This window comes from Drosophila suzukii, chromosome 3, assembly GCF_043229965.1.
Source record: "Drosophila suzukii chromosome 3, CBGP_Dsuzu_IsoJpt1.0, whole genome shotgun sequence".
In the NCBI taxonomy this organism is placed as follows: Eukaryota; Metazoa; Arthropoda; class Insecta; order Diptera; family Drosophilidae; genus Drosophila; species Drosophila suzukii.
In genome coordinates this window covers 81,230,337-81,250,372 of record NC_092082.1, presented here as the reverse complement: position 1 = coordinate 81,250,372, position 20,036 = coordinate 81,230,337, and the positions used below count along the sequence as shown (strand labels likewise).

The following is a 20,036-nucleotide window of genomic DNA, read 5'->3' as shown; positions in this document are numbered from 1 at the left end:
TTACAAACTTCATAACGCTTAAAGAATTCATCTAAAAGCAAATTTATAATTAAAAGTATTTAATAACAGTAAATTGAAATATAATTAGAGCTCAATATTTTATTTTTAATCTTTCGAGTTAAAAGTGTTTTAAATAGATAATTGGATTTAACATAAACTATTATAAAATTATCAAACTTAAAACCAATAAAAATAATTCCAATGCAAATAGGTAGATACTTGATCCTACGTCTTAAGTTCTAAAATATACGGAAATAGCGTACAAAAATATATTTTTTAGGCAAAATAAACCATTTATATATAAACAGAAACAGCGAAATAGCTATAAAACCGTCATTCGACCATCACTTTTAGCGGGACTGCCACTCGTGCGCGTCTTCCAACACTGTTCTCAAAATGGCGACTCGAGAATTGTAAGCGTGACAAAAACAACAAAGCCAAGGCGCATTTCACAATAATTAAATGTTTTTCGATCAATTGCGGCGCGTTTAACCCATCGAAAGCGATCGCGATGCGTGATCCGTGGACCCAGTGACCGGACCCGACGACCAGTGAATGTGAAGCGCCAGCGGCGCGGCGAACAAAGACAAAATACGGCGAGCGAAAACGCCGACCGCATAACCTGTACGTGTACGCAAGGCAAGGCGAATGGAGGGCGGCAAGGGCAGCGGGAAGCGGATGAAGGAGGAGGCGCCAAGCAAGAAGTTGCCGCCTAAAATCTACGGCGGCGATGCGGGCACCCCCACGAAGGCGGCCCACGACGAGATCCTCAGCTCGCTGCTGCGGATCAACAACTTCGATTCCATATCGAGCATCAAGGACGAGTCGCTGGACATCGATCTGTCGGCCTGCGTGACCATCAGTTCCGCCAGCCTGGTCAACGGTAATAGTCTCTCCTCCACGGACTTCTGGCGCGTTCTGGACGAGAGCGCCCAGAACAACACCGAGCTGAATCTCTCCTCGGACGTCTGCCGCGATGATCTGGCGGCCACCGGCTCCTCGGCCGTGCCCAGCAGCTTAGCCAGTGATAACCACTCAAGCTCCGAGTTTAGTGTGACATTCCTGCGGCCCGAGCCGCCGAATGCCTTCACCAACTCGCCCTTCAAAAAGACCTCCTCCAGTGGGACCTCCACGCCCGTGAAGCTATCGCCCGAGCAGCTGCATCAGCAGCATCCCCTCCAAATGCCCCAGGCTCAGTTGCTTCAACGCAAGCCCAAGCTGCCGGCGGCAACGGCGGTGCGCCTGAAGGTCTTTAAGGAGGAGCCGCCCGAGGAGAAGCATCCGCCAGATCAGGTCGTCACCAAAGTGGAAGTGTGCGAGCCCGAGTTTCAGCCCCCGTCGTTCTACATGTTCCAGCAGGCCAAATCGGCGGAGGCGGTGGCGGTGGCTGATGCCGTCAGTATGCCACCGCCAGCAGCTTCGGAGTCAAAGCCTTTCGAGGTGGATCCTGCTCCGCTGCACAAGTGCCTCGACTGCAACGGTCTGCTGCTGGAGACACCCGACGAGGTGGCCAAGCACGAGGCGGCTGCCCATCGGCTAAGGCTCACCTACCGCTGCAGCGAGTGCCAGCGTGAGTTCGAGGTGCTGGCCGGCTTGAAGAAACACTTGAAGACGCATCGAACCGAGGGACGAAAAGACACCTGGAAGAAATGTCCCGATTGCGGGAAGTGGTAAGTGCTAACAGAAATTTCAAAACAGGCACTCTCATTAAACGTTTTATCCACTTTTTAGCCTCAAATTGGGCAGCATGTGGATGCACCGAAAGATCCACAGCGATAACAAGAAGTACCAGTGCGACATTTGCGGCCAGAAGTTTGTGCAGAAAATAAACCTCACGCACCACGCACGGATTCACTCATCGGAGAAGCCGTACGAGTGCCCCGAGTGTCAAAAGCGGTTCCAGGAGCGCTCCCATCTGCAGCGTCACCAGAAATACCATGCGCAAACGCGTTCCTATCGCTGCGAGAAGTGCGGAAAGATGTACAAGACGGAGCGCTGCCTGAAGGTCCACAATCTGGTTCATTTGGAGCAGCGACCCTTCGCGTGCACCGTCTGTGACAAGAGCTTCATCAGCAACTCGAAGCTCAAGCAGCACTCCAACATACACACCGGTATGCGGCCCTTCAAGTGCAACTACTGTCCGCGTGACTTTACCAACTTCCCCAACTGGCTGAAGCACACGAGACGTCGGCACAAGGTGGACCACAAGACGGGCGAACACCTCGAGAACATTCCCTCCTACTGCTCAAAGAAGTCTACCACCAACAAGGCCCAAAAGGCAGCCGCGGCAGCAGCAGCGGCGGCGGCGGCTACTGCAGCAGCGAATCCCAACGATCTTGCCGCATCTGGTGAACTGAAAGTCAAGCCGAATCTTACACCTGCAGCTGCGCCGGTTCCCGCAAAGCAAGCACGGAAAAAGAAGCAACCGCAGCAGGCCACTCTTGCCGCATTGGGGATCACTCTACCGGCGGGTACTGCCCTGCAGCAGGTGCATCCCGTACCGTCAACGCAATCGCATCAGCAGGAGTTATCCACCGTACTGGTACCTCTGCCTCCGCCAGCACCTAAGCAGACCAAAGTCAAGCGAGAACGAAAGCAGCTGGCGCCCAAGCAATTGCAACAGAAGCCACAGCTCCTTCAGCAGGCTCAGGTGCAACAATCCAGTCTGGAGCCTATTGCTGCAGTGCCGCAAATCAAGAAGGAGCCAGCGCAAAACCAGGGACCGTTCCTTGACTTACACGGTCTCAGCCTGACTTCAGCAGAAGAGCTGATCATGGAGCAGGCCCTGGAGATGGAGGAATGTGGTCTGTACGATGCACCTAATGCGAGCACGGAAATGGGGACGTCGGACAACGCCATCTCAGATTCAGCCGCTGCCCTGCACTTCCAGATAAAAAATGAACTGCCGGACGAACTGTTACCGGACGATGATTTCAGTAAGTTCCAATTTCAAATGTTCCGTTATATTCTTATTAATTAGTATCCATGATCTGACTTGTGAATATCCTATCTGATTATCAAATAGATACAAAACCGTTTTTAATTACAGCTTCGAGATAATTAGTCAGTTTAATAGAAATATATTTTATTTTCTTTGATTCGTTGTTAATAGAAACTAATTAAAACGTATAATTTTGTATTTACAGTGCCTTGCAAGCCCAGCGACCGCCTAGCTTGTCCCTCACTGGAGTCCTCGCCGTTCTCTTCTCCCGCTTCCATGGAGTTGACCGCCGTCTCCTCTGCATCCAGTGGCGCCACATCGGCCCAAGCATTACCGGTGCGATCTGGGAACTACTACCTGCCCGCCTTTACGCTGAACGCGCATGGCAAGCTAAGCAGTACCGGCAATGCGATGCAGTCTGTGACGACGAGTTTGACTCATACACCCTCTGTGTCCATGGTGAACGTGCCGCTGCTAGTGCGATCCAATCAGATGCTGCCCTCGGTAGACACGCTACTCTTCACCAACCAGACCGGCGGCAGTCGATTCTTTGCGGGAAAATCGGCGACAGCGGCGTCGCCGCATCTGACATGATCGGCCGGCGGCGTCGTCTGCTGCCCGCCAACATGAACGCCTCAACGATCTCCTGTGTCTTAGTTTAGTAGCAGTGTCCACAATGTTGCGCACGCGCAATTGGGCGGTCGCTGACCGCTGGCAATCGTTTAAAAGAATTCGGATTATAGTCCGTAGGTAATTAAGAGTATGACGCTACATTTGTTTAAGTAATTGACCTAAGCTGATTTCTGCATAGTCCGTAAGTGTATTTGAGTGTATATATCTTTAATCTTTAATTTGTACGCTTCACACCAATAATAAATTTCGTACATATTTTAGTAAATAGCCAATAGTAGATTTATTGAGAAACATTTCGAAGGTGAACACTCGTTAGGCTAAGGGCAGAGATTTCTTTGCCCCTCCTGATTTAGTCGACCGAACTTTTTTTAAATCGCCCTGTACTTCAAAGCAGATGCGAGTTGGTCTTTCTGTTCCAGAGGAATCGTAAGCTCTGAGCATCACGTGGGCTTTGTAGCGTCCTTCGGGAAAAGTCCCTGTCGGGCTGGCGGTCAAGCTCAGAATAAAGGTCTGGTGCTCAAATTGTGTCTGCAATGTGAAGAATTGAAGTGGTATTTATTATTATTATTATAATATATAATTATATTGTTATACTTATTTATACCGACCCCGGGAACATTAACACACTTATCCTTAACATCATTTATGATATACTGCGTCCAATATTTGAACCAGTACTGATTTTTGTCGTACATAACCTTGCAGAAATCGTTTACATTTATTGACAATACGGTAGGCATCCAGGTGCCTCTGTCCAAATGCAAAACGTTTGCGGTTACCTGGGAAAAATGAAGGATACGTCGGCGATTGTATAGAATTCCATTATCAGATGAACTGGGGGGGAGTTAATCACCTGAACGCGATCCGTCTGTTGAATGTCCCATTTCAAAGTTGCGTTTCCGCTTACGGTTATACCGTCGGCATCCAAGGATGTTAAGAAATTTGACAAATCAAATAAGCCGTTTACGTCAAGTGTTCTGGGATCAGGATCTCGACAACTGATAAATACTTCCTCATCCAGAACCATTAGCTCATACCTTTCCCCACCTGTATGGCTAAAGATGGTCAACATTACCAGTAGTAATACTTCAAGATCCATTATATCCGCGAATTGAAACGCGGTCATGGATTTTAAAGCCAATATATACTTACCGGAATCACGCAATGCTTCTGTTAATTAAATTAATTACCCTCTACTTACCCCAGTTTTTCTGTGTACGTTCCCAACCATTTAATATGTGTAATTAAAAGCTACATCTATCTTTGTAATTAATACTTATTAACCTTGCACTTCCTGTATAGTATAGGATAGTCATGCTTAGTAATCCCGAAGGACGTTATCTTCGCCTATGATAGGAATAAAATTCAAAGTCAAACTTGCCGCAAATTTATCAATATCAATGACAATAATAATTTTTTCAAAATCTATCATGTAAATTTAGCATCCGCATTTCTATATAGTCCATATTTTTAGGTTAGAGTATATTTATAAATTTGTTTTATTGTTAAACATTTTTAAGTAAACTAATGGTATCTGAGTAGCAGCAGCTATGCCCGTTATATGTAAAGAAAACAATTTCTTTTCTTTTATTATTTTAGTACAAAGCCAATATTTTATTTATGTTATATGCATAGAAAAACATTTCTTTTCTTTTATTATTTTAGTAAAAAGCCAATTTTTTATTTATTGTCTAAACTTTTACAAGATGTATTGTCAAGCAAAGGTCAGAGATGTGTGGTTACTTCTTATTTAATTGGTCACAATTTAAATAGTTCTCCCTGTACCTCAAAGCAAATTCGAGTTGGCCGCTCTGTCCCGGAGGAATCGTAGGCTCTGAATATTATTCTGGTTTTGTAGCGTCCTTCGCGAAGTGCGCCGCCCACAACGTTGGCGGTCAAACTTAGCACGAAGGTCTTATATACCATTTTTGTCTGCAAGGTGAAAAATTGGAGTGGCTTTTTTCATGAGATTTCACCTATGGATACCTACTCCGGAAACATTCAAACATTTATCCACAATATCATTAGAAACATGCTCCGTCCAATATTTGTACCAAAGCTGATTTTTGTCGTACATAACCTTGCAGAAATCCCTTGAAGACAGTGAAAACACAGTAGACGTCCAGGTGCCTCTGTCCAAATACGAAAGGTTCAAGTTCATCTGGGAAAGAAATTATTATGTCATGAGTTATATAGACATTCATTGTTGGTTGCATTCAAGGACTTTATCACCTGTACACGGTCCTTCTGTTGAATGTCCCACACCAGAGTCGTGTTTCCCTTTACGGTTATACCATCAGCATCCATAGAAGTTGTTAGATCTGAGAAGTCCATTAAGCCATTTATGTCAAGTGTGCTTGGATCAGGATCATGACAACTGCTGAATATATCCTCATCCAAAACCGAAAGCTCATACTTAACTGCCTCTGCAAGGCTTGTGATGGAGAAAACCAACAGTAGGATAACTTCCAGATGCATTATATTTACAAGTCCTAGAGCGTTCATTGCTGTTAAATCGTATAAATACCTTGCAGAATCACGCAATGCTCTTGATAATTATAGTAATTACGCTTTACTTACCCCTTGAATCTCGAAACACTCCCGTAAATTGTAGTAATTACCCTTTACTTTTCCCAGTTTTTTAGTGTTTTTTATATTATTTATAGTTATAAATTATATAACTATATTTTTAATGAATACCTGTTTATAATAACAATAATTAATTTGCACGTGTGTAACGTTTTATTTCCTGTGGAGTACAGGCAGGCTCATGGTTAATAAACTGTATGTTTTTTAAGCTCCGTTCCTTCAGAAAATCTTTAAGGTCATTGCATCACTAAAAAGTTTTTAATTTAAACGTTCATAAGAAAATGTTATCTACGCCTAAAAAATTAAAAAACTAAAAAGGTAAATTTCGAAAACCTTAAAGAAAGTAAGTATTCGCTTTAATTTTAGAATTAAGTTTATTTTTTCATTTTAAAATGTAAACACACATAGACTTGTGCAAGAAAGTCCTACTTTGATTTATTGTTGAAGCTTGTGCATGTTGGACGTTTGGCAAACCATGATAAAAATATTATAATGAGGTTATTATTATTCATTCCTAACTTTAAAAAAGTCGCCCAATATTTCGTAGCATATACGAGTTGGCCTCTCGGCTCCGTAGGAATCGAAAGCTCGGAAGACTATGTTGGCTTTGTAGTGTCCTTCACGAATTGGTCCCGCGATTGTAGTCGTCAATCTTACCAAATATGTCTCCAAAATTATTTTCGTCTGCAATGCAATTGTTGAAATTTTAATGTTATAAGAAAAATATTTAAATTGTGACTATCTAAACCTACCCCAGGACTATTAAGACATTTATCCTTGATATCGTTCGAAATATATTGGGTCCAGACTTTATACCATATCTGATTCTTTTCGTACATGTCCTTACAGAAATCCTTACTAAACAATGAGAAGATTGTCGGCTTCCAGGTGCCTCGATCCAAATAAAGAAGGTTAATAGAAAGCTGCAAAAAATCCGGGTTATCAAAGCTCTAATTGTTGATGCTAAGGGATAAGTTACCGTTACGCGGTCCTCCAATTGAATGTCCCACACCATAGTCGTGTTTCCGCTAACAGTTACTCCATCAGAATCCATGGAAGTTGAGAACTCTGACATATCCAATAAGCCATGTATGTCCAGTGTGCCGGGACGAGCATCAGGACAACTGCTGAATATATCCTCATCCACCACCACAAGTTCGTACTCTGCTCCATTTGCATGGCTTAGGAGGGAGAGGATCGCTAGCAGAATCAGTTCAAGTTCCATCGTATCCGAAGATGTCAGCCTATTAAATCTTGTTTAGACCGATTGGTTTATATATACCTTGCATCATCACGCAATTCTATTGTTAATAATATTAATAACCCTTCAGCTATTATAGTTTTCTAAACTACAGATCTAATTGCATTTTATGTGAAATTGATAATTATATACCACCCTTCAATGCACAGTTACCAATAAAACCATTTTTACATTACTAAAAAAAGTACGCAACTGTCAGTATCTTATTTTATTTTTAATTTATGAAAGGTAGCAATTATATGTTTTTGAAATACTTACTTGGACATGAGGTTTCCCATTTAATCTTTAAAATCTTTTCATTACTTTTGTTTAATTGTTTGTTCCATCATCCTACAGATATTGCATTTTTCAGACCCTTAAGGGTTGTTTTACATCCAGTTCTTCTGAATATTAAAGTCAGACTTGTAAAACACATAGACCTTTGCTTATAAATATCTAAAAACAGTCCTGCTTATAGCCGTTACTTGTGATTCAAGTTATTGGTTCTAATTTTCTTAATCTGGATCACAAGTCTAGTCGATTTAGCCGTGTGCGTCTGCTTGTTCGTAGGAACGTTAAGATCTCGGAATCTATTAAAGCTTTAAAGCTGGGATTAGGCATGAATATTCTAGAGGTTTATGCGCAGCGCTAACGTGCCCAGTCAATACCTATCTACACGACAACTCGGACCATTGGTTAATAATTTAATAGAGCCACGGCCCATACATAGCAAGAACAAGGTTTCTGACGTCACAACCAGTAGATATAAATGTAAAGTGAAAAATTTAAAAAAGACCTGTATTAGAGAAATATTTATTGTAAACTTGGTTATGATAGTAACGGGTAGGGTATCTCATAGTCGAAGCATTTGATTATAGCATTTCTGCTTGTTTTATTTATTGGTAAGGCTTGTGCAAGTTCGGCGTTATTGCAATAAAATAAAGAAAATTTAAAACAAGGTACATATTGTTACTTCTTGACTTTATATACGTCGCCCAATATTTCAAAGCATATGCGAGTTGGCCTCTCGACCCCGGAAAAATCGTAAGCGTGGAACATAACAATGGCTTTATAGCGACCTAGACGAAATGGTCCGGTGGTTGTAACCGTCAAGCTTAGCATATATGTGTCCAACATAATTTTTGTCTGAAACAAAATCGTTTGAAAATTAACATTAAAAGAATAATACATAAAGGTTAAATATTTACAACACGAATATCGAAACTAACCCCAGGAATATTAACACATTTATCCTTAATGTCGTTTTTAATATGTTGGGTCCAGACTTTATACCACATCTGATTTTCGTCGTACATGGACTTACAGAAATCCTTTATAACCAAAGAGAACACTGTCGGCATCCAGGAGCCCCGATCGAAGTAGAGAAGCTTAATAGACAGCTGCGAAATATTTGGGTTTTACTACTTGTTGATGTTGGGGACTTAGTTACCGTTACGCGATCCTCCAATTGGATGTCCCACACCAAAGTCGTGTTTCCGCTTACAGTCACTCCATCAGCATATAAGGTAGTTCCGAATTCCGACAAATCCAAAAGGCCATTTATGTCCAGAGTGCCGAGAGCAACATCCTGACAACTGCTGAACACTTCCTCATCCACCACCAAAAGTTCGTACTCCGTTCCATTTGCATGGCATAAGAAGGAGAGGATCCCTAGTAGAGTTAGCTTCAGTTCCATTACATCGGTATATGGTCGATGTTGTTTAAAGTAATATCTTTATATACTACCCACCAGCACGCAATGTACTTATAATAATAGTAATTACCTTCCCCGAAACATAGTTTTTTAGACCACATTTCTTATCTCATAATTAATTATATACCCATAAGGAAAAAAAAACTATTAAAAAATAACACATTCGTCAGCATGCTGAAATTCTTTAAACATTATGTAGGTGTTAATATATATATACTTATATTAATTAATATTTCAAAAAAAAGGGTAGCAATTATATACGTCTTTATAATACTTTTTGAAATACCATTTAAAATACCATTTAACTTTCTAATCTTTCTCCTTTCTATGTTTTATTGAAAACATTTTTTTTAAATTGGTTCTGCTGTCTACCTATAGGAATTGTAGCAGCGGAAACTGTCAGGCCGTTCAAAATGCATATTGCAGTGCCCTAAGGGTTGATCCACATACTCCAGTCCTTTTTGCTATTACTTTGAGCGACACTCAAATGGCTGTATATCAAAGTCAGCAGGGGGTTTAAACGGTTGCCCTTGAGGCTTCAGTTTGGGGAGGGGTTTTACTTTATATTACGCATGCATTCAAAAGGTCGAAGAGCTAAGGGAGTGTTTTTGGGGCGGGAACTTTGTTTTTTGGTTATTTTTTAAACTGTTTCACCTTATTTGGCTTAAATATATTATAGGGGTAAAACGGAAAATATTTTAGTTTCCGGCCCACACAGAACTTATTGGCTATAATTTACAAATGTAAACATTTATAGCACCCTTGTCCAAGCCACTAGACAAAAACATAAAGCCCCAAAACATTGTCGATTACTTTTTGATATATGAATTGCCTCGTTTACATTATGAGGCATATTGAAATAAATGTGAAATGAGAGCATATTACGTAAATGATTTGGTTATAGGGTAATTGAATTCACGAATAGACTTATGTTTTGTGTTATGACTACTTTTTGAGTAGCAAGGCGCTTTGATTTGGATCCCTAAAACTGGCAAACCGTTATGATAAAACGTTTGGTTGAAACGTGGCAAAACCCTTTCGATTTCGAAATGCCTGACTCCCAGTACACCGTATCCATATCCATATCCTGTGTACCCGTAAAAGGGACCACACACAACGTTCGCTGACAATGTCGCGACAACAGAAATGACAGCATAATAATAATAAAAGGGAATAAAACACACAGTCCACAGCCCACTTACAACCAAAAGGGGGGGTATTCTTGAAAAGCACCAGTGCCAGCAACAAAAACAAATAGAGCAACAGCGATAAATATCGAATGGCATAAATAAACCTGTGTTTGGCTGCGTGGGAGAGTGAAAATACAGGAGCAGACTGGGGATAATGAGGTAGTATTGACTTTGACTTTTACCAAAAATAGGTACTAGGATATGAACTTATAAAAACTTATTTAGAAAGTAAGAAACAATTTGGCTACTTTAAGTTTTCGCTTAATAAAACATTTTTTAGCCTCACAATGCCATGCCTGAAATATCTGTAAAGGACTTTGAAGGTATAAGCAGTAGTCCGTTAGTTTTTTGAAATTTTTTTTGGCCCCTTTATCCTTTGGCGCCGAAGTAGCGCTCCTGGTCTTAGCGAAAGAGTTACGCGCTGCAACAACAATGAGGAGCCGCTCGTTGGCGGCAAAAGTGAAGATGCCTGGCGTCGGTTTGTCGACGCTTGGCGCGTTTTGTAAATATTTACACATGTAGCAGTTACCTGTGATTGTGATTGTAGCGCCATTGTGTGTGCATGTGGGTGTATGTTCCCGGGGATGTGTGTCTATAAATACACACACACACACGGCCGCGTATCCTCACAATATATGTGTAAGTGTTTAAATATTTGCCGCTTGCCTTTCTAAAAGAAAACATTGCCTGCTTTCGGGGGCTGTCATTTATTACTGTCTGCCGATATTTTAATTAAGTTTATAATGCCAGCTGCCTTGGCAGGCATTTCGTGAGGAGGCAGGCAACAGACAAGTGGGCGTAGTGCCGCCCATTAAGCCCAAATCTTGCCTCTGCCCCCTCCTCCCCCAGTGCAGAAAATCAAAGGCAACGGAAAGCAATAACACAAGTGGCACGTGACTTGTTTACCATATAGAATTGTTTGTCCTTATGGCTTAAATGTCGCAGTGCACATGCAAAAAGATATACACACAGATTCCAGATCAAAATCTGCCATCGTGGGTAATACAGTTGAGTCTACTGCAATAGCATTAGAAATTGTTATAAAGGAAAATGTGATTTCCAATAATTTTGTTCGTTAAAATTAATACGTTTCTGAATAAAATATATTTATAATATATTATTTATTTGTCGTTTATAAAAATAATTAAATATTTAGTTCAAAGCCATCTAAATTTTAGTTAATATTGAATATATTATAATAAAAATATATCTATATTCAATTCTAAGTTATTTAATCATTTAATAAGGAATCAAGCTTGCAAACTCTCTTACAGGTGTATAAATGGACTGATGTGTGAGCACCGGGAACAACAGAAAGTGTTTTCGCAAAAAATGGAAATTGATACGGGAATATGGCTGGCAATGCCGATGGTGCTGCTTTTGGTACGTGAGGGGGCGTGGGTCAATCAGCAGGAACCACAGCAACAATAATGACACCAAATCCCAGTACAATGGGTCTGCGAGCGACTTTAGGCGATTCTGGTCCCTGAAAAACAAGCGGGGCTATTACAAAAAACATATACCCATATTGAATGCGAGCAAAAATAGCCACAAAAGCTGTCGAGAGGGCAAGTCTGCAGCGGACATAACGAACAATTGCAAAGTTTCGCTTCATATTGTTTATTAATTAATTCTGTATGTAGGAGTACCACTAGGTATTCGGGAGCTAAAACCCCTGAATGTCTGAGCCTGAGGTTTAGTGTCTATATCTTTTGTGTGTCCTGCGGTTGTCACGTCAGCCTGTGGGTGTGCTACAAATTTTTGTTTTCGTCCTTCAAGGATTCTACTTTTCCTGTGTGGAACAGTTGCCTTCTTGGGAGATTCCTTCTTTCTTTCCAGCTATCTTTTTTTTTTGTTTGCATAAATCAATTTATCAATTTCAAAGTTTCTGCGCTACTTGGCTTGTTGCTGGCGTTGTCGCACTGGCGAGTTTGTAAACGCTTGTCAGAGTGTTTTGCTTTTTGCCACGCTCGGGAAAATGCAAATGCAAATTCAAGTGCAGTTTGCCGCGAAACGCATAAAATACGATTCGAGAACCGGAAGGCAGGCGGCGGAAATGAAACGAGACAGACGGCTTTCGACTGGCAATGCAATCTGACTGCTTCTCGAGCAACGACTGCGAGACCAACTTCATTTGTCATTTTGTCACATTAACGCAATGGAAATGCAATATGCTAATGTCAAATTTTATGAATGAGCATGAAAATATTTGCCAAAGCTGCGTAACTTAATATAATAGTTTTTACTAGGGGATGGAAGTCCATTAATGGATTACAAATACAGGAAATGAGCAAGAAATTGTAGAGGTTACAATGTAAATTTAAATGAGTAACTGAAAGTAAAATTACTTTTTCTTGATAAAAACACTGATATTTTAGGCACAATACTTATGTAATAATCTAATTTTCAAAAGGTGTTAACCTTTTTAAATAGCTTTCAAAAATAAAGTTTATTAAAAATGCAAAAGTTAATCTTAAATTCATGGAACTCATGTCCAATAACTTCCCACATACACAGTTTCTACCAAGCACGTTTATTATTCACCCTTTTCCACTATTTTCTAAGAGACTCCTTACCGCATCTCTTCCTCTTCTAGCCCGCATCCGTTTCCGCCCCACTGCCACGCCCACACAATTAACGATTCATATGGCACGCATTTAAGTTTTGCATTCCAAGTGAGCCGCAAATCTTCTGTCACGCTTCCTTGAGCTCTCAAAAAGCCAAAAACTCAAAGTCAACTTGAAAGTCTAAGATGTCTGTGTGTGTGTGTGTGTGTGTGTGGGATATGGAACAAAAATCAGATTTTCATTAACCCACACAAATGGAGCGAGAGGGAAGCTGGCAGATTTTCCTTGGTCTGGCAACCGAAAAGTTTTTGAAGGACGACATTTCTATTCATTAGTCGCATCTATAATCACACACACACTTTGGGCATTGATTTGGTGTCGCTGTCTCTCCATTGCCACCATTTTGTTGCCAAAAAGACGCACGCTTTATTAGCCTGATGAAAAGTTAACTAAACTTTGGTTTTTCTGGGCCACATTTGGCACAGTCCCCCACATTCCAATTCCCAGATCTCAAATCCCAGAACCTAGAACCGAGAGCCCAGAGCTTCAGTCCCCAATTTCATTCTGTTTTGTTGGGTTTGCATTTGACTTGTGTGTGGAAGGGTCTATCTTTGCTCTCCTCTAAAATATCAATAAATTCAATTAAAACTATTTTAAAGGGGGCTAAAAGCCACTGGCCTGGCTCAGACCCACATCTCCACCTCATCAGCCGGCAGCTAAATGCGAAGCTTCCATTTGCCAAATGAACTACCCAGCACACACTGAACGAAATTTGTAAATCTATACGTGTTGGTTTAGCAAAAATATTTTTTAAGTGTAAAAAAAGTTTTTTAAATTCCCTACTGTCCTAGCTATCAAGAGGTTTCTACAAATTAGTTTTTTGAAACTTCTATTTGTATTAAAAATATTTACATTTTAAAACAATTAGTAGGCCAATTTAATGTAAGTCCAATAAATATTTTTATGGTAAAAAATCTAACTAGTATCTATTGAATAGTATACATTTTCTATCATTTGCTTACAGTTTTTAATAATTTTTTAGGAAATACTTATGTCTCAATATCTTAAGTTGACAAACTTGTATTAAAGAAAACCTCAGACATCAGTTAACATTAGTCCTTTTTTTGTGCCACAGGTTTCCTTATAACATTTCCTGCAACTTTACATTAGCAGTACGATTTCAGAGCTAGGTTAGCAGAATGTTACGAGCAAAAACCCCTGTTAACGGGGCAATGTTCGAAAAAGGAGGGGGAAATTGAGGGGTGGTTTTCATGTTACTGGAATGTTTTGCCCCTGTTCTGTTAAAATCTGCACTGTTGTGAGCCTAAACATAAGATGTTAAGCTTTAGCCTGTTAAAAGTCGCTGTTGGCCTTTTTGTTTCAGACTCCTGTACATTTTCTACTGTTAAGTGTCCTTTGAGTCCTTTGCCAATCAATTCTGTGCTTGTTTTTTTGAAGGCCCTTTACAAAGTACTAAGGGTTCATGGACATTTATTTCAGTAATCAGAAAGGTCAATGAACTTAAAAATTTTTTTAAACAATGTAGATAACAGATGGAATGTACATGTATATTATGTTTTAATTGATGCATTTATTTACCACGTAAAAATATTATAAAATTTACTTTTTAAAGAAATATATTTTGTTTAAAATAGTATTAACAAATATTTTTTATTTATTCAATTTTAGTAATATTTTTTATTTCATTGTAGAGTACGTATTTCTTAATAGCACTTTATTGAATTGGCTTTCTAAATGGTTACGTTTGGTCCTGGTGCAGTTCCGCCCCAGTACTCCCGCCTGGAATTCCTGGAGCAATCGGATCTCCAGGCATTGCTGCACTCACTCAAAATTATTAAATGCCATATTTCGTTGGCGGAACTTTTGAATGTTTGGCGGTAATTACAGACACGCGCTGTGCCCTTGCCATAAAAATAAATAAATGCCGCCAGGAGTGGCGCACATTTCATTTTCATTTTCGTTTTCAGATACAAATGACAGTCATTAGCTTGGAATTACTTTTCGTTCGCAGTGGCTGTTTTCCCGGCAATTTTAAAGTGATTGCTGCCATGGCAAAGGGATTTGAAATTTTAAGTATCCTCTATATGAAAGCAAATCAAATCACTTGCAATGCGCTTAATTTGCCGCACAATGCACGAATTGCACACAAAAAACGGGGGCCAACGGTATATAAAACTACAAAAAATTTGTAAAAGAAAAAAAGGCTGGGAAATCAAGATAGGAATTCGGGCGAAAACGAAAGCAAACTTGCCAAAAGAGAGAAATTGCTTTGGCATAACTAGGGGAAGTGCATAAAAATGACAGAGATTGTACACTTGTACACTTGTATTTGCAATTGAGCGCACAAAAGTTTTCATAAATTGCATCAATTTGAAGTTGAACAGTGGAGGGATGGGGATTTTCTTGTCTCCCATGGCATGCCAAAGGTAAGGACTTGTCGATGTTGATTCCCTTTTCCTCTTCAACTGTCTCCTGGAAGGGAAAGGAAAGAAAGGTAGGGGAAAGGACTACTCTCACCCACACATCCTGTTGCGTCCCGACTTCCACAAAGCGGCATATTATTTTTTATGATTTGATTTCCCTTTTTATACCACGCAAATGAACTCTAAAACGCCGTTGATTGTGTATTGAGTTACTGAGACCGACTGGCGGCGCATTAATGGAATGTGGAATCATGTTTACAACTTGATTGAACTCATCAGCATTGGACCAGCCGTCACTGCACTTCCATCTGAGTCGCATCTACATTTCCGCTTAGAAAAAGTCTCCTCTCGAAGATTTGTCCTCCTCGTCCTTTTAGCGTCCCTTGGACGTGTGCCCGGAGTTTAACTTTAATTGATTGCATTAGTATTCAATTACGTCTTATTCCCACTGCCCATCGCTATATCATTCTTTTATGCGCCATTAATAATCTGATTAATGCGGCACAAATGCTAGTTTGGCCCGAGATGATTGTCTCGAGGCCCTTGGCCGCTAAGTCATCATTTTTACATATAATTTCCAATTATCATAATAAGCTTTGAGGGCAAAAGGAAGAAGCTGGCCGCGTCCTAATTGAACTAAGAGATGCAATAATAAGCTGAAAAAGGAACAGGACACTTCAGAACACGCAGGTGCTTAGATCAATTAGCCATTTATCATTACAATAATATTTAGTTCTTCCTAAATAAAACAAAATCCATAAAACTTATAAAGAACACATATTCGGATTATAAATAAGATTTTATATGACTTTAGTTCAGTGTTATCTCTTACTTAAGTACTTTGTTTTGCCAATAACAAGCTTTATATACTTTATTTAACAAAAGTTTTTATATAATTAGCAAACTCAGATATGTGTTATATAATTACGATACAATATATTTAATTAATAACATGTTTTGACCTATTTCAATATTTTGGATCACTGTGATTTAATATTTATTTGAAATTCCAATGCATATATTAATTCCTTTAATTCCAACTAATAAATTCAATAGCCTTGGGTTTCACCTTCCACGGTTGCTCAAGCCCAATTAGTTTCTCCCTTTTGCCCAATTATATTTCCTAGCCACGTTAACTGATTCAATTTAGATGTCTGGCTACGTCAAAGGCTGACCTTGCCCAAAGGCCAACAAATCAATTTGAGTATTTTGCTACTTGGCCTTGGGCGTTGGGTTAATTTGATTGATTGTCCTGGGGGTTAAACATATTCGAACCCAGTGTCGCCCAGAGTATGGATATCCGATTTTCCAATTATCATATCGTTTTTATGGCACATTCTAGGCCTACAAGCTGGGAAATTATCACTGGCCTAATAAATTAAAACGCTTTATTTACGATTTGTGTCTGCTCCGCAGCTGCTTAAATATAAATAACGCTCATTATGCGCAGCTCAAGTAAATATGTATGCCTCTCCCCTCCAAAAACAGACACATGTGGCTTACAAAAGGCAGTGACAGTGGTGCTGCCACGTGGATGTGGCACGTATCCACCCACCGGAAAACTTGGCGGTGCGTTCGGCTCAGCCGTAAAGTGGTGCTCTGCGGTGGCCCCAAGAAAAATGTACTCCTAAATCTATGAAAAGTCAACGGGCGACGTGGCTGGAGCCGGTGGCACGTGGTTGTCCCTTGGCACGTGGTTTTGGTCTTCATCCTGCCGGCGACACCCGAAAACATTCTCAAAATGTACTGCGGCCCAGCACTTAGATCGTAAGTGAAGTAGGAAAAATATGCACGGTCATTTACATACACGAAAAGTCATACGAGTGCACCAGGAATATTTTTGAATACTTTTTAACGTTCTTGATACCTTAAACTAGCCTAAAATACCTATTATTATTTATTTTTAATTATTTTTTTAAGCTTGATGTTTATTCATTGTTGATTCATTCCTCATTCATTCAATCTTCATCCATTCATTCACTCTTTATTTATTCATTTCTTTAAATATTTTAAAGATCTGTATTTCATATAAGTTTAAAAAAGAGGTCCCAGCATGAATAATCAAGTCTAAAAAATAAAAAATTTAAAAAAGTTTTATCAATTATTAAAGAATCTTCAAAATGTAATCATTGCTTAGCTTAAATTATATTCCTAATAAGACCTATTATAAGATTATGTAAAATAGAAACAGCTCCTTTTATCTTCTTTAAGTGCATCTCCAAATGTTGTTTTCAGTTACCTATACCAGTAAGGAAATCAAGGGAAATGCCATTCCTGCTCTGCCAATTAATAACGCATTAAACCGGAATCCTGCGGCCGACCTGTCAATTCCGCGCTTTGACTCAGATCAAGTGTCCTGTCCGTGCAAATTGCATATCCTTTTCACCAGCCACGGCTGGTCCTTCTCGATTGGCTCAATCGTGGTCCGCTTAGATTGCCTCCGCTGCTAATTAGGCGATTTGCTTGACTTGCACTCAATTAGTGGGTCCGACCTGCAATTAGCCGGGGGGATTTTAAATTGGCTCTCAGCCCCGCAATCGGGTTCAATTCATTTGCTCATTTGTCATTGCGGGCCAGGTGTAAATGCTTTAAAATTCAGTCCAAATCTCATAAAAGTTTAACAACGCTGAAGCGAAAGGTAAACAGACTTGAGGAAAATTGCCGGCAATTACATTATTATTTGCATTTGGGGAGTTTTCCCCGTCGCCGACGACTGTTGTGCGTTTGGCGGGGAAAACTTCGAGGGTCAGGATCCTAAGTGGTTATGGCCAGGAAGTTGAAGGTGGGGGGCGGTTGGGAAAGCTGGCGGGCGCCGTTTCCTTATTGCGAAAAATCTTTGAGCAGGTCCGAGGATATTATAGCCATTGCCGGCATCCCTCTGGAGTGTGTTTTTGTGTTGTATTGGCCGGGGATCGAGGCGGTCCTTGGTCCTTAGACCGTTCGTATTCATCATTTTTCGACCGTAGTTTCCGTTTCCGGGCGAAGGAGGTGTGAATGTGGGCGGACGAGGATGAGGACGACGATCCCCTTTGGGGTTCGGCCGGGCTTAAACTTTTCATAAACCTTAAGTGGAAAACTTTTATTTTATACCCATCACAAGGTCCCCAAACACTTTTGTTGCCGCCGCGGCTGCTGTTTATGCCACCTATTTTGATTCAGTCAGTGCGGCCCGGTCGGAAATTGAACAATATGTAGGCTCACCGAAGTGGTCGCCGATGTTGAGGGCCAAAGTCACGTAAGGCAAAAGTTTCTCGAAATCATTTTAACGCCTTTTGAATTTTTTCTGAAAAGTTTTACCGCTCTTTTTTTGTATTTTTTTTTTGTTTTTTCCGCTTCCGTTTTTTGCGCTAGCGACAATCGCCTGAAAGTAGGCAATAAAAATTGTCAAACAATAAATATTTGCGGTAGGTCAGCGGGTCGCTGGGGGAAAAAGAGGGTGGTAAAGTGGTGGCTAAAGTGGTTCAAGTGTTTGGGGGGTGCCGCATTAAAAACCCAGCCCCAAGCCAAAACCCCCGGGGGAAACAATTTTTTAGTCAAATGGCATATATTTGTTTTATTGTTTTTATTATCACACGAGTGTGGAAGTTTATCCTGACATTTCTGTGCTTTGTGTTTCAATATTATCCCATGTTGCACTAATACCATCACCGGCATTTGAATCCTTTATTTTATTTTATTTTGTTCTATAAAAACATGCTGTTCGTTTTTCTTTAATATTAATTTCTATGTACATAAATTTAGTTGTTCGCGTTGATGTTGCCGGCAAAATTTTCGACAGGCTTCGCCGCATTTAAATGTCAAATGGCTGGGGCGTGGCTGGGGAAAAGTCATATTAGACTTTGGTCTAGGCCACATTGTAACCATTGATGCGCTGTAAATAGAGCTAATTGATGCATTTATTAATAAGCTTAATTTCATTTTTTTATATATTTTTTGACAGTATTTTTTTACATTTTGTAGTACCAATTTGTGATAAATCCCGTGGAGGGCACTTTTAGAGTCGTTGAGTCTAAGCCTTTTATATCTTTCATTACTCCCCTTGGGTTTTTTAAATGTTTAATTTATTTATGCATGTTGCTTTTTAAATTTATTTTGTTGCTGTCGCTGATAGTGTTGTTGGCTGTGGGTTTTGGGTGGTGGGCGGTGGGTTGGAGGTTCGGTTCGTCCTTGCCGCGCAGTGGACATGTGCATATTTCATGACAAAATTGCATATTTTAGCGTAAAGCCAAAAGCCAGCGACGGATCCATGGCCGCCGGCACAGCTTCGGGGATTTTTTTCCCGGTTTTTTTATTTGCCCCGCCCACTGATGGTGTAAATTTCAAGCCAAGTGTAACACCTTTTTCCTGTCATGATGTTTTTAGAGGGTTTGGCAGAGTCGTTTGTGTCTGTTTTTCATTTTTTCCTTTATTTTTTTATTTTTAAAACATTTTTCTTTTGGTTTTTTGCCATTTGTTTTCTCGCTCAAATTTACATACATCATAGTCATTGCAGTTCAGGGCATTTTGATGGGAACAGTTAACTTTTTTAAGCCGCAAATTGAAAGAAAATAAAATGTTAAAAAAACATCACTGGCTTGTGTTCCTCTGATTTTGTTTGGTGGCGACTTTCAATTTTCCCAGGACCAACAGAAGGCGTCATCCCTTTTATTTTTGCCATTTTTTGTTCCGCCCCACTTTTGCCCTTCTATTCGAAATGTTTGTTTAGTGAGATTGATTTG

At 40.2% G+C, this 20,036-nt stretch overlaps 4 protein-coding genes and 1 long non-coding RNA gene across 5 annotated transcripts; 1 reads left to right on the top strand and 4 right to left on the bottom strand.

The window, feature by feature from the left end:
* Nucleotides 1-398: 398 nt before the first annotated feature.
* On the top strand, nucleotides 399-3,839 carry wdn (wings down). Its single transcript, XM_017070960.4, has 3 exons — nucleotides 399-1,670; nucleotides 1,732-2,936; nucleotides 3,147-3,839. Exons 1-3 carry the CDS (start codon nucleotides 649-651, stop codon nucleotides 3,533-3,535), a joined length of 2,616 nt encoding a protein of 871 aa, XP_016926449.3. The 5' UTR covers nucleotides 399-648; the 3' UTR covers nucleotides 3,536-3,839.
* A 124-nt stretch (nucleotides 3,840-3,963) lies between these two features.
* Nucleotides 3,964-4,677, bottom strand: LOC118877727 (uncharacterized). The gene is made up of 3 exons (XR_010654254.2): nucleotides 4,428-4,677; nucleotides 4,183-4,353; nucleotides 3,964-4,102 (listed from the first exon to the last, which is right to left on the bottom strand). It is a non-coding gene; the product is annotated as an uncharacterized lncRNA (long non-coding RNA).
* A 554-nt stretch (nucleotides 4,678-5,231) lies between these two features.
* LOC108007608 (uncharacterized) lies at nucleotides 5,232-6,058 on the bottom strand. The gene is made up of 3 exons (XM_017071313.4): nucleotides 5,807-6,058; nucleotides 5,565-5,735; nucleotides 5,232-5,506 (listed from the first exon to the last, which is right to left on the bottom strand). The coding sequence occupies exons 1-3, from the start codon at nucleotides 6,050-6,052 to the stop codon at nucleotides 5,333-5,335; spliced, it is 591 nt and encodes a 196-aa protein (XP_016926802.3). The 5' UTR covers nucleotides 6,053-6,058; the 3' UTR covers nucleotides 5,232-5,332.
* Nucleotides 6,059-6,568: 510 nt separating this feature from the next.
* Nucleotides 6,569-7,420, bottom strand: LOC108007624 (uncharacterized). Its single transcript, XM_065866261.2, has 3 exons — nucleotides 7,143-7,420; nucleotides 6,916-7,086; nucleotides 6,569-6,847 (listed from the first exon to the last, which is right to left on the bottom strand). Exons 1-3 carry the CDS (start codon nucleotides 7,386-7,388, stop codon nucleotides 6,668-6,670), a joined length of 597 nt encoding a protein of 198 aa, XP_065722333.2. The 5' UTR covers nucleotides 7,389-7,420; the 3' UTR covers nucleotides 6,569-6,667.
* An 821-nt stretch (nucleotides 7,421-8,241) lies between these two features.
* Nucleotides 8,242-9,099, bottom strand: LOC108007609 (uncharacterized). The gene is made up of 3 exons (XM_017071314.4): nucleotides 8,854-9,099; nucleotides 8,633-8,803; nucleotides 8,242-8,549 (listed from the first exon to the last, which is right to left on the bottom strand). The coding sequence occupies exons 1-3, from the start codon at nucleotides 9,097-9,099 to the stop codon at nucleotides 8,373-8,375; spliced, it is 594 nt and encodes a 197-aa protein (XP_016926803.4). The 3' UTR covers nucleotides 8,242-8,372.
* Nucleotides 9,100-20,036: the final 10,937 nt, after the last annotated feature.

What these genes read in the sequence shown, in the direction of transcription:
- wdn (XM_017070960.4), top strand. Translation starts at nt 649, where the DNA reads ATGGAGGGCGGCAAGGGCAGCGGGAAGCGGATGAAGGAGGAGGCGCCA. An exon ending in TGTCCCGATTGCGGGAAGTG is followed by an intron (nt 1,671 to 1,731) that starts GTAAGTGCTAAC and finishes TCCACTTTTTAG; the next exon opens with CCTCAAATTGGGCAGCATGT. An exon ending in GTTACCGGACGATGATTTCA is followed by an intron (nt 2,937 to 3,146) that starts GTAAGTTCCAAT and finishes TTGTATTTACAG; the next exon opens with TGCCTTGCAAGCCCAGCGAC.
- LOC108007608 (XM_017071313.4), bottom strand. Translation starts at nt 6,052, where the DNA reads ATGCATCTGGAAGTTATCCTACTGTTGGTTTTCTCCATCACAAGCCTT. An exon ending in AACAGAAGGACCGTGTACAG is followed by an intron (nt 5,736 to 5,806) that starts GTGATAAAGTCC and finishes TTTCTTTCCCAG; the next exon opens with ATGAACTTGAACCTTTCGTA. An exon ending in AATGTTTGAATGTTTCCGGA is followed by an intron (nt 5,507 to 5,564) that starts GTAGGTATCCAT and finishes TTCACCTTGCAG; the next exon opens with ACAAAAATGGTATATAAGAC.
- LOC108007624 (XM_065866261.2), bottom strand. Translation starts at nt 7,388, where the DNA reads ATGGAACTTGAACTGATTCTGCTAGCGATCCTCTCCCTCCTAAGCCAT. An exon ending in AATTGGAGGACCGCGTAACG is followed by an intron (nt 7,087 to 7,142) that starts GTAACTTATCCC and finishes GATTTTTTGCAG; the next exon opens with CTTTCTATTAACCTTCTTTA. An exon ending in AATGTCTTAATAGTCCTGGG is followed by an intron (nt 6,848 to 6,915) that starts GTAGGTTTAGAT and finishes ATTGCATTGCAG; the next exon opens with ACGAAAATAATTTTGGAGAC.
- LOC108007609 (XM_017071314.4), bottom strand. Translation starts at nt 9,099, where the DNA reads ATGGAACTGAAGCTAACTCTACTAGGGATCCTCTCCTTCTTATGCCAT. An exon ending in AATTGGAGGATCGCGTAACG is followed by an intron (nt 8,804 to 8,853) that starts GTAACTAAGTCC and finishes AATATTTCGCAG; the next exon opens with CTGTCTATTAAGCTTCTCTA. An exon ending in AATGTGTTAATATTCCTGGG is followed by an intron (nt 8,550 to 8,632) that starts GTTAGTTTCGAT and finishes ATTTTGTTTCAG; the next exon opens with ACAAAAATTATGTTGGACAC.